The sequence below is a fragment of the Myotis davidii genome, unplaced genomic scaffold (genome assembly GCF_000327345.1).
Source record: "Myotis davidii unplaced genomic scaffold, ASM32734v1 scaffold88, whole genome shotgun sequence".
NCBI classification, from domain to species: Eukaryota; Metazoa; Chordata; class Mammalia; order Chiroptera; family Vespertilionidae; genus Myotis; species Myotis davidii.
Window position 1 is genome coordinate 3155401 of NW_006300377.1, and position 12244 is coordinate 3167644.

Below are 12244 nucleotides of genomic sequence, written 5' to 3' on the forward strand. Positions count from 1 at the left end.
GCGGGAGTGGAGGTCAACCCAACCTGGAACCCAGCGGGCGTCGGGTCCTCAAGTGTGGGCGACCCCGGGCGAGTCCATGGGGGCGGGACGCGGGCCAAACGGGCTCAGATCGCACTTGGGAAAGTCGGCCAGCGGGTGCCCAGCGCCCGCCCTGCTCCCTCTGAGCACAGCCTGCTCCATGCACTCAGTTATAGTGGCGGGGGCGCGCCGGGCCTCGGGGGCGCGCATTAAAGAGACACGCGGTGGCCGCTTTCTCCCTTCTCGCCAGTGAAGGCTCGGGGGAGGCGTGGCTTCGGCGCGACCCCATGGGGTGAGTACCGCCTCGTGAACCCAATCCCCGCGGGTCACCCAGCTGCTGTGAAGCAGAGAAGGATTCAGGGCTGGGACGTAGGGGCTTTATTGCTTCTTTGCCTTGGAGCAAAGCACCACTGCTCCTCAGCCTCTACTTCCTTGTCTGTAAAATGGGTATCCGCCTTTTCTCTAAACACCTCACTTCTCCCACAATGAGGTGGGCGATCGTGAATGTGGAAGAAGTTTGTGAGCTGTAGACTCAAGCCCACCGGCTCATGTGTATGCGTGCGTGCGTGCGTGCGTGCGTGTGTGTGTGTGTGTGTGTGTGTGTGTAGGGGCCATCAGTCTCTCTGAATGTTTCCAGATCAAAGCACCTCTGAGGGTGCCCACTTACTCCAGGAGGCTTCCCAGTGCCAAGCCAGCGTCTGAGTAAGCTGGAGATGATCTCTCCAGACAGGGAGCAAGTTGCCTGGGACTGGGGTTGAGCATGAGTTCCATCTGAGGAGGGCCTAGGCTGGCTGAATGTGGGCCTGTTGAGTGAATTTGTGTGTAACGGACACTGTGTGGATGGTATGTGATCCTTACACTAGCACCCACAGGCTGTGTTACCATGGCAGACACTGGGTAGCTCTCAAGCATGTTCCAGTCTCTGCGGTCACTCTATCTTTCTTTTTCCCAAAACCCAACCCTGCCCTCCTGAGAGAAACCAGGACAGAGATTAAAGAAAGGGAAATGAGAAGAATGCTACGGGGAATGAGAATTAAGAAGGCAGAAGGAAGATGTTTTTTAAAAGCCAGAAGGTGCTCAAACCAGGGTATAACAGAAATCGTCCCAGCAAACATGTATTACAGAGAGTGCCAGACTCTGTGCTAAGTACTTAATGAATAGTGAGCTGTTGAACCCTCACAGCAGCCCTATGAGATAGATAGCCTTATCACCCCCATTCTCAGGTGAGGAGAATGAGGCACAGAGAAGTGAACTGACTTGCCCAAGGTCAAGCAGCTAGTTAACTGCCAGAGCCGGGATAGCCCGCTTCTAGCCTCTCTGTGCTCAGAATTCCTAGTCTGTGTTGTCTGATACTCAGGTGCCTAGAATTTAGTCCTGACTTCAACTGACCTGTGATGCTGGGCAAATCCCTCTTCCTTTCTGATCTGAGTTTCTGCAACTTCAAAAACAACCATACAGTCGGGGAGGACAGAGAGGACTAGATGTGGGAGACAGAACATAAAGGTAAAAAAATTGAGATAGATTAGAGGAGAAGGGGAGCTAGAGGAGATACCATTAACCCATGAAATGTAGGTGGAGGAGACTTGAAAGGGGTATCCCAGGAGGTACAGGTCTGGGTCATCTCAGCCTAGGGGTCTGTGGGGTATGAGGAGGCTAATAACAGCTAAAGAGTCGCCACTAAGAACTTTTCAGAGGTTGGACCACCAGCTAGAGTGGAGGATGAAACAGAACTGGGCAGCTCTGCAGCCTTCGTGCCCAGGACAGATCAGCGGTCAGGAGTATGCTTGCATGTGTGTCTATATATGTGGGTGTGTGAGTCTGTGGTGAGACCACCCTCAACTTCAGCAAGGGACCTCAGAAGTCAGGCTCCAGGACAGGTGTATGTGTGCTGATGCATGGCATGCTGGTAGGTAGACCTCTTTGGGGGAAGTCCAGTGAGGCAAGGCTGTCATGCCTGTGCCCAGCTGTGGGATCTCCCGCTTTCTCCAGCAGGTGTGGGGAGGCCAGAATGACAGGATGAGCTGTCTGTTCAGTGGACTCCTTGGGTTTCCTCACCCTACTTCCCTGCAGCTAAGACACCCCCCCCCCTTTTTTTAACCTTATTTTCCCTTCTTTTCTGGCCACTTCTCAGTCTTCTATTTCCTCCCTTTCCTTCCTCGTCCTTAGTGTCAGTTATTCATCCTCAGAATTGCAGCTTCTGCCTTTTCTTCCTATCTACAATCTTTATGAGCCAGTTCATCCCCTTCTGACACTTTAATGACTACCTGCTGTTATCAGGTAGCCATTCTGGCCTCCCCGTCTGCTGTTATCTCCCAGCTCTGTTATCTCCAGTCTGTGTCTCTCACTAGAAATCCAGACCCTTAGATGCAATTGCCAGTAGGATACTTCCTCCAGATATCTTGTTGCCACCATCTGAAACTTGCCAAGTCCAAAACTGAACCTCAACACCTCCTTCACCCCACCAGCAACCCCTACCTCTTTATCCTCCTGAGTTTCTGTATTTCCATAAATGGCACCACCAACCTTCAAATTAAAAATAGAGTCATCCCAGACTCTGACTCTGACCTCCCCCACCCATAAGCTGCTCAGCATGGAATGTTGTCATTTCGAACCTTTAAACATATCTCTCCACTCCTCTGTCCGCACCTTAAGCTACATTCTTTCTCATAGACCAGTGGTCGGCAAACTGCGGCTCGCAAGCCACATGTGGCTCTTTGGCCCCTTGAGTGTGGCTCTTCCACAAAATACCACGTGCAGGCGCGCATGTACAGTGCGATTGAAACTTCGTGGCCCATGTGCAGAAGTCGGTATTTTGTGGAAGAGCCACACTCAAGGGGCCAAAGAGCCGCATGTGGCTCCCAAGCCACATGTGGCTCTTTGGCCCCTTGAGTGTGGCTCTGCCACAAAATACCACGTGCAGGCGCGCATGTACAGTGCGATTGAAACTTCGTGGCCCATGTGCAGAAGTCGGTATTTTGTGGAAGAGCCACACTCAAGGGGCCAAAGAGCCGCATGTGGCTCCCAAGCCACATGTGGCTCTTTGGCCCCTTGAGTGTGGCTCTGCCACAAAATACCACGTGCAGGCGCGCATGTACAGTGCGATTGAAACTTCGTGGCCCATGTGCAGAAGTCGGTATTTTGTGGAAGAGCCACACTCAAGGGGCCAAAGAGCCGCATGTGGCTCCCAAGCCACATGTGGCTCTTTGGCCCCTTGAGTGTGGCTCTGCCACAAAATACCACGTGCAGGCGCGCATGTACAGTGCGATTGAAACTTCGTGGCCCATGTGCAGAAGTCGGTATTTTGTGGAAGAGCCACACTCAAGGGGCCAAAGAGCCGCATGTGGCTCCCAAGCCACATGTGGCTCTTTGGCCCCTTGAGTGTGGCTCTGCCACAAAATACCACGTGCAGGCGCGCATGTACAGTGCGATTGAAACTTCGTGGCCCATGTGCAGAAGTCGGTATTTTGTGGAAGAGCCACACTCAAGGGGCCAAAGAGCCGCATGTGGCTCCCAAGCCACATGTGGCTCTTTGGCCCCTTGAGTGTGGCTCTGCCACAAAATACCACGTGCAGGCGCGCATGTACAGTGCGATTGAAACTTCGTGGCCCATGTGCAGAAGTCGGTATTTTGTGGAAGAGCCACACTCAAGGGGCCAAAGAGCCGCATGTGGCTCCCAAGCCACATGTGGCTCTTTGGCCCCTTGAGTGTGGCTCTGCCACAAAATACCACGTGCAGGCGCGCATGTACAGTGCGATTGAAACTTCGTGGCCCATGTGCAGAAGTCGGTATTTTGTGGAAGAGCCACACTCAAGGGGCCAAAGAGCCGCATGTGGCTCCCAAGCCACATGTGGCTCTTTGGCCCCTTGAGTGTGGCTCTGCCACAAAATACCACGTGCAGGCGCGCATGTACAGTGCGATTGAAACTTCGTGGCCCATGTGCAGAAGTCGGTATTTTGTGGAAGAGCCACACTCAAGGGGCCAAAGAGCCGCATGTGGCTCCCAAGCCACATGTGGCTCACAAGCCACAGTTTGCCAACCACTGTCATAGACCACTAATTCTCAAAGTGTTGTCCCTGGACCAGCATCGCCTACATCATCTAGGAATGTGTTAGAGGTGCCAGGTCTTGGACCCCAGCCCAAATTTGCTGAATCAGTATCTTGGGGGCCGGGGGAGGGGGGGCTGGCAATCTGTGTTTTAATAAGCCTATATAAGGTAAATTCAAGCATAGTATAGTCTGCAAACTACTGCCACCATCACAAACCTGCTAACTGGTCTCCTGCCTTCATCCACATCTCTTCTGATCTAATTCCAATTTCATTCAACAACAGTGACTAGACGATGTAACCTTCCTACTGTAAACCCTGCTGGGGCTCCCCAAGACCCATCTTCACGGGGAAGCTTAAACATTCTAACCAGCATTCCAGGCTTTTTGTAGCTGCAACTAATTTTCCTTTCCTGCCTCATGAACTACTTCACAAGATGAAAGGAGAAAGAGAAAATGTGTCCTGCACTGGGGTTAATGCATGGCAGGTGCTCAGTGAATGCATATTAAGTAAATGATAAATGAATCAGTGGATGAGTTTATGAACCCCTCCGTCTGTTGGGCATTCCTATAGGAAGCTTCCCTGCAAGCATGGCCCTGGGTACCTAGAACCCAGGTATAATCGAGAAAGTCATCTGAGAAAGAAGTGATTTTGCTTATGACTACTGGGGAGAGGGATGTTAATCCATGGTCTGCTGCTGATTTGGGGAACTCCTAAAAATTTAAGGGTCCTAAGGGACCTAAGGGTCCTCTGTTGCTCTTCTCTTTCAGGCTCAAGGGATTCTTCATTCTCTCAGGCATGGAGGTGGACTGTGCTGGTTTCTCTGGGACACATGCACACATATGGAGGCCTGAGATATGCATGGGACATGCAACATGCACAGAGACACTCATGGGAAACACACATACCACATGGGAACACAGGACATATATTGACACATAGGTATATATGTTCAAACATACATACATCCCCATTGGCATATTTGGCATATTGCTCTTCCCCCAGGCTCAGGATTTTCCCTCTCTTTTCAAAAAGTGTGTTTGCATTTGGACTTTTATGTAAAGAAAAAACTCGGGCCTGCCTCCCTTATGGTTGACACCACCACCCTCCTCCCATCCTTTGATAACCTCCTGCTCTGGGCCTGGCGGAGTACAGGGTGGGGGAAATCTGGCACAAGGAGATGCTTAGGCTCCACCTTGTGGCTAGATCTCACAACTGCAGGGGTCTCCCTATTTACCTGGCCTCTCCTAGTTAGACTAACCCCCTCCCTATTCCAAAGGCCAGAATTCTCTGACTGTCCCTCACTAAAGTACAGACAGAACTCAGTCGGCCTTGTATTGTGAGGCTTTCTTCAGCGTTTGGCTCCCTCGCTGCATGAGGGGCAGTACTTTGAGGGCAGGGACCGTGAGTGGTTGCCACTTGCGTTGGGGCTCTTCTCTTTGAAGTTCCCTAGATGATCTCAATCACTCCCATGACTTTAAGGACCCTCTACAACTTACAAATCTGTTGCTCATCCAGACCTGTCTCAACTCCAGAGCTCAGAAAGCAACTGCCCCCTGGATATTCCACAACTAGCACAAATGCACCCTTTACATTTAGAGCTTATATTTTGTACCATCCTGTTTCCTAGTGTTCCTCATGGCCTTATCCACTCAGTGGCCTAGATCAAGAATCTGGAAGTCATCCTTGGCTCTTCATCCATCTTCACTTCCGATTAATCACCACGCCCTATTAAATAACTCCTACCTCTATTTTCTCCATTCTCACTGCAACTGGCTTAGTTCAGACTTACTACCTCCTCTCAAGCTCTGTGCTTCAGTTGTCCCCCTTACAGCCAAAATCATCTTGCTTAAATGCAAACTGGATCACATTCAATGAGCTCAAAAGTCTGCAGTCTCAGCATGATCCCACATCTAAGCTTCTTAGCACAGCACAGCAGGACTTAAGATCTGGTTCATGTCCACGCATCTTCCACACTCCCACTCACTCTCCACTAGAGCATTAATGACCTACTTGCAGTTCCAAAGCTTATATGCCTTACCTGCTATTCTTCTCCCTGTCTACCTGGCAAGCCCCCCTCATCCTCAGGTCTTAGAGCAAATACTTTTCCTGGACTTATTCAGCCAGGCCGAGGGGCTCTCAGGCTCCAGTCACACTTGGTTCAAACTCCCATAGGAGCAACTGTTTATACCTTTCGGAACTGTTTGTTGCCTTGTCTGTTTCCCCTCTAGATTTTAAGCTGCTTGAAAGCAGGGTTTGTCTTTTCATATTTTTCAGATTTCAGGGAATCCATGCTAAGAACATGACTTTCTGTACATCCAATAAATAAATAAATATCCCTCTCTGTCTATGCATAGCCACCATAAGGAGGCATTTAGGACATACTTAGAGAATGCTAGACTTAAGGGCCTACATGGACAAGAGTCTGCAGGGAGTGTGGGCCCTGGGCTGGGCTAGCTCCAATCTGACAGCTTTGGCTCAGGCCTGGTGAGGCAGTGGGTGGTCTGCTCATCTCCTGCTGAAAAAAAACTGAAGTCTCAGGCCCTTCCTCTTTTCACTTGCATAGAACAGAGGTGAATAGCTGGTTACTTGAAAGCCACATTTGGCCTGCAGATGTGTGTTGGGGTAGAAGTGATTGAATTTTAAAAATGATCAACATTTGAGTCAGATTCCATATAAAGATGAGGATTTCTGAAATCTCTTTAATAATCGGAGGATGTGGCCCTGGCCAGCTTGACCCAGTGGTTAGAGTGTCCACTGTCAGACTGAAGGGTTGCAGGTCTGATTCCCAGTCAAGGGCATGTACCTCAGTTGTAGGTTTGATCCCTGGCCTGTCAGGCGCATTCAGGAGGCAACCGATTGATATGACTCTCTCACATCAATGTTTCTCTCTCTAAAAATCAATGAAAAAAATATCCTCAGGTAAGGATTAACCCCTTCCCCGGCAGAAACGTGTATACTCGTTTTCACAAAATGTTCTTTTTCAGTCGTCGACGAGTATACTAAGAAAATATGGTCAACAAATATGGTTTATAGGAAGACGAGTTACAAACTGTTTTCATAACCAGCATCAAAAATACTATATAGAACCAAAATAAAAAAATTAGTCTGAAAAAGAAACGTTTTTAACAAAAAAATTGTTGGGGAAAGGGTTAAAAAAAAGTAGAGAATGTGGCATTGCCACTTGGCAACAACCTGCTTACATGGAGGGGCAGCATTTCATCTGTACAGGTCACCAGGACCCCCCACTAGACCTGCTCACATCAACTCGAGTTTGCAATACTACACTAGCAATGAAGGGTGTGGGCTAAGTCAGATGGCCTGCATGAAGTCCTGGCTCTGGCACTTAGTAGCTGTAACTTGAGCAAATCACCTACCTATGCCTAAGTTTCTTCACCTGTAAAATCAGGGCAATGCCTGCTTCATAGGGTTCTTGGGTGGGCTGATTAACACTTGTGAAGTATGCTTAGTAGGGCTTGTGTTCAGCAAATGGTAGTTGTGATCTGCTGGGACCTGAGAGAGAGAAGATGCAGGATAAACCACAAAGGAGCCATCTTGTCACCAATGAACATTTATTGTGTCCACATGTGCACAGCTTTGAACTTGGCGATCACAGAACGCACTGGGGATGGGGGGGTGCGGGAAGGAGGGAAGCAAGGAATCAGGTGTGTGTGTTGGGGTCCCCTTGGGTTCCTAAGAATGGTAGTCCCTGCTGGAGCCGCCAGTCGCGTCTCTCTGCAGAAAGGAGTCATAAGCAGGGGTGGGATTTAAAGCCAGGCACCACGATGGCAATGGGGTGCAATCACTAGGGGAACATGCGGTTTCTGGGGAAGTGTCCCTCCCAGCCAGGCCAGAGGGCACCAGTGGGACAGAAATCAGATGCTCAGGTGTCCAAGCAGATAAGGACAAGCAAAATAAATAACCCCCCAACCCTCATCATTACTCTGCTGCAACATGACACAAAAGCTTAGAGACCAGGACCAAAGAGCTTCTGGGTCCCCTCAAGGAAGCTCAGGTGAAAGGTTTGCCCCCTCCAGGCCTGTCTGCCCAGGTTTCCTTAGACGGATGGGGCATTTCAGACCCTGGGTCACTTAAGTTGATAGGAAGAACTGCAATGTCAATGGCCTGAACCTGCTCTCTGCCCAACAGGGCCAAAGGCAAGAAGAAAATGGCCAATTTAAAGGATATGGACCTGGGAGGCCAGAGGGGCACCACAGCTTAGGGGAGCCCACACCCTGGCCGGCAGGGCATATGGGTTGAAGCAGCCAGCTCCTGCCAGCGCTGACACACCCTGGGGCCTCCCTCCTATGGGGGAGCCAGACATTGGGCACAATGATACCTAGTGCCCCCTCCCTGGGGGCTACTCCAATCTTCCCCGTCCTGGCAGGGACAGCCACGTTGATTTCCAAGACAACCCCTGCCCCTGAGCGGCCCCAGGGGGCGGGACGCAGTTCCTTACACTTGAAGGGTGGGCACCATGCCCTTGCCCTTGAAAAAGCCAGAAAGCTGGGGTGTTTGGGGGGGGAGTTTGGGAAGGGGATTCCAGTTTGGGGGCTTCAGGGAAGAGGCCTCCTCCCACCTTCCCTCACTGCCCACCCCCAGGTCTGTCCCCAGTGGAAACCCCTCATGGCTCTGACAGGCATTGCTCCAGGGCAGCCATGCGGTAGTGGCTGGCCGTCTCCTCACCCGCCTGCAGCCTCATGGCCTCCCGGCACAGCCGGTTGGCCCGTGCCAACTCCACCAGGACACCCTGATAGGCGGCAACCATCTCAGGCTTGACGGAAGTGGGGCTAACGCTGCCGAGCAACTGGAGCAGCTCCTGTGGCCAGCGGGAGCGCAGGGCAGCAGGGGCCAGCCAGGGCAGCAGTGGCACGCAGCCAGTAAAGGCCTGCATGCCCAGGAACCAGAGCTCCTGCAGATCGGCCCAGATGCCCTCATAGTCAGGGGACAGGGCCAGCACTGCCTGGTCTGAGCCAGGTGTGGCCCGTGCCACGTGGGACTGGGATAGAAAGAGGATGGCGGCCGCGAAGAAACCTCTGGATGCTGGTGTTCCCTGAAGAGCTGGAAGGCAAGGAGTGGGGGCATTAACCAGAGGGGCCAGCTGCTTTGTTAGACCCTTATTTTCCCTTTCTATGTGGGCACTCAGGGAGCAAAGCATAGCCTGGAATGAGCCTTCCTGGGTTCAAGCCCCACCTTTGATTTCACTGTGTGACCTTGTGAATTACTTTTCTGGGTCTTGTTTCTTCACTTGTAAAATGTGACCTACAGTAGTACTATAATCTTAAGTATCTGCTGTGAGAATTAAATGTAATAATCTTGTGTACTCAACCTCATGGTCATATAGCCTGAGTAATGACAAGAGCCCTGCTGGGCTGGGCCTAGGGCTCCTCAACAGGCGGAGGAAGTTGCACCAATTTGGTTCTTAGGCCAGAAGAGGGCGCCAAAGGGGACCAGGAGCTCGTGACCTAGCTTTGCTTACCTGCTGGGCTGGGGGTCACCCCTGCACTGCAGTCTCTCTCCCAGAGGCTGTTAGTCTAACCTGGTGGCATTTGTGGGTGAACCAGCATTGGGACTCTGCTCAGGGCCTGTGGTGGTGATGCCTGGGACCTAGGGAATTCGGGGCTAGAGAGCAGGGGGGCTTCTTGTCCTATTGCTGAGTACCCCCTTGGGATCCTCATAGGGAACAGAGGCAGCTGAGGGTACAGGCTCAGTACACCCTGTTTCCAGGCATCTGCTCAGCTCTTCCAACCTGACAGATGGGGCACAGGGAACAGGCAGGGACAGAGGGACCTAAGCAGACACCCACAGCCAAAGTGGGAGACACAAAGGGCTGGCAGGGGCTGGAGGGGCTGCCCCTCCCCCTGCACACAGCCAGAGTAAAGCTGGGTTGGGGAGAGGGAATGTGCAGAGGAGCACCAAGCACTGAAGCTTCTCACAAGGGAGGTGAGGTGCCAAGCAGAGAAAAACCTCAATGGAGAGAAGTCAGGTTTCTGACTCAAGGCTGGGGGTGGCTCCACCTTGAAAACACTGGATTCAGATTCCCTGGGCTGCTGGATTTTCTGAGTAGGCCTGTACTTACACCCACCAGACCTTGCCTTAAAAGTCTTCAGAAAGAAGAGAATATGATCATTTTGCAAAGGGTAGGGTGGGGTTCGGGATGGAGAAAAGAGTGTTCCTCTGGATTGGAAAATTCTGTAAAACCATTTTCTGAAAATGGTGACATGTCCAGTGGCCAGCAGGTCCACCTAGCCGTTTGCCTCCATCCATTAGGACTGGGTCCCCAGGACTTACCTGGAGAAGTGCTAAGGAGCCGGGCCATGAGGAGGCCCAGGGTGGCCACGTTGGCAGCGAGAAGCAGCCTCCCCTGCTGCTGCACTAGTGCAGGTAGCGACGTCATCAGGGTGTTCATAAGAGAAGTGAAGCAAGCATCTCGCCTGGGAAGAAAGGGCAGTAAAGGTGGGGGGTCGGGGAGAGTTGATAGAGTCAGACCAAACCCTGGGAAAGCTTGGGATCCTGGGGTCCCGGCTTCACCAGGCCAGGATTTGGCAAAAAAATTAGGCAGCAGGGTGGAGAGTTAATTTGGGCTCCATTCATGGCATCTGGGTTATGATTAGAATGGGCAGATGTGCCCAGAGGGATTCCAGAGATGCCACATCATTGTATAGGGTGGTTCAGTGTATTGAGACCCTTTCATGCTAACACTAACAGGAACACATGGTCCCAGGGAAGCAAAGTAGATGGAAGTTTGGGCAAGTGTGAGCCATAGCCCCCTTGCTTCCTCTGACCTCCTCCCCAGCCTCACTTGATCAATCCTGGTGCAGTGACCACGAGGTTGAGGAAAATGTGGCAGCAGGTCTGCAGGCCGATCTCCACGCTGTCGGGCAGCACTGAGGTGTCATGGCCGGGGGATGTGAGTTCCCACTGCTGCAGGAAATACTTGCACAGAAGCGAGGGTGCCCCCTCCTTGATCAGGATCTCCCGTGGCCCATCTTCAACGGTCAGGTGGCACCAGCCGGGCAGAAGGAGCCTGGGGGTATGCAAGGGACAGATGTGTGAGGAGTGGGGAGAGATTCCCTTTTTGGGGGCACCCCACTTAAGAGAAATGGAAGTAGGGGAGGAGGACACATCCTCATAGGTATCGCAGAAAAAGTACAAGCTTTGGAGATGCACAGGCCTAGGCTCAGACTTGGGCTCTGCCACATGGTGTGAGTGTGTGACTTTAACCTCCTTAAGTCTCACTTTTCTCATCCTGAAGATGCAGATGAGACAGACGTCACAGATTTGCTCTGTGGATGTAATGAGATCATTTTGGTAACGGGTACAGAAAAATGTCTGGCATGATATTCAATAAGCATGAGTTCTCTCCTGATAGAGCAATCTGGGGTTGACAAGTGAGACTTGGCAGTCCAGGAGTCCTGTGGGAACAAGCCTTCTCAGACAAACAGAGACAATCCTCAAGGCAATCTCCAGTCAGGAAGCTATGACTGGGGACTTTTCTTTAAAACAGTCTGGCTGGACAATCTGCAACTACAAACTCACCGGAGAGCATCCCCTGGCCAGGTGGGCCCTGGAGTGGTGGGGGAGATGGCCAGGTTGGCCACCTGCTGAGAGAGGTCATTGGCTTCCTCAGCCTCCTCATAGAGGGTCTTGGCATAGCGAACGAGGAAGGGCAGCAGTTGGCAGACCTCCTTGCGCAGGGATGAGGTCTCCTCGGCCAGCCAGGCACCCAGGATCCGCACCGAAGCAAACACAAAGGGCTCCTTCTGCTTCTCCGGCCCCACCTGTAGCCACAGGACCCCCTTGAGATGGAGCAGGATCCCTGCCTGGACAGCATGCCAGCCAGCTTTGCAGTAACAACTAGAAGGGAATTCTAGCCTGGGCCATCTAAGGCAGGCCCTCAATGCATGTCTGCCAACTGGACTATAGGTGTCATGCCCTTGTACTTGCTGGGACTCACCTAGTATTCCCCTTGTCCTGCCACCTCTAAAGTATTTCAGGGCTAGAAGGAAACGTGGAGGTCCAGAGCTAAGTAAACACTGCCTCTACAGAAGCTCTGAACCGGGCGGAGTTAGCTGAACTTCTACAGAGAGCAGGAACCAGGCAGCCTCGCTCCTTTTCCCTACAGGGTTTCAAGCTTGTATGTGCACGTGTGTAAAACAATGCTACGGACTGAGCGGAACAG

The 12244-nt window shown here is 51.8% G+C and overlaps 1 protein-coding gene across 7 annotated transcripts in view; it reads right to left on the reverse strand.

Moving 5' to 3' along the window:
* Positions 1 to 7615: 7615 nt before the first annotated feature.
* NCDN (neurochondrin) overlaps positions 7616 to 12244 on the reverse strand; it is an 8426-nt gene continuing 3797 nt past the window's right edge. For all 7 annotated transcript variants that reach the window (XM_006777312.2, XM_006777310.2, XM_015572858.1 and 4 more), the window contains 4 exons: positions 11602 to 11843; positions 10865 to 11089; positions 10354 to 10496; positions 7616 to 9123 (listed from right to left, as the gene is read on the reverse strand). In XM_006777312.2, the coding sequence (XP_006777375.1) occupies positions 8687 to 9123; positions 10354 to 10496; positions 10865 to 11089; positions 11602 to 11843 (1047 nt within the window). In that variant the 3' untranslated portion in view covers positions 7616 to 8686. The remainder of the gene's footprint in view (positions 9124 to 10353; positions 10497 to 10864; positions 11090 to 11601; positions 11844 to 12244) is intronic.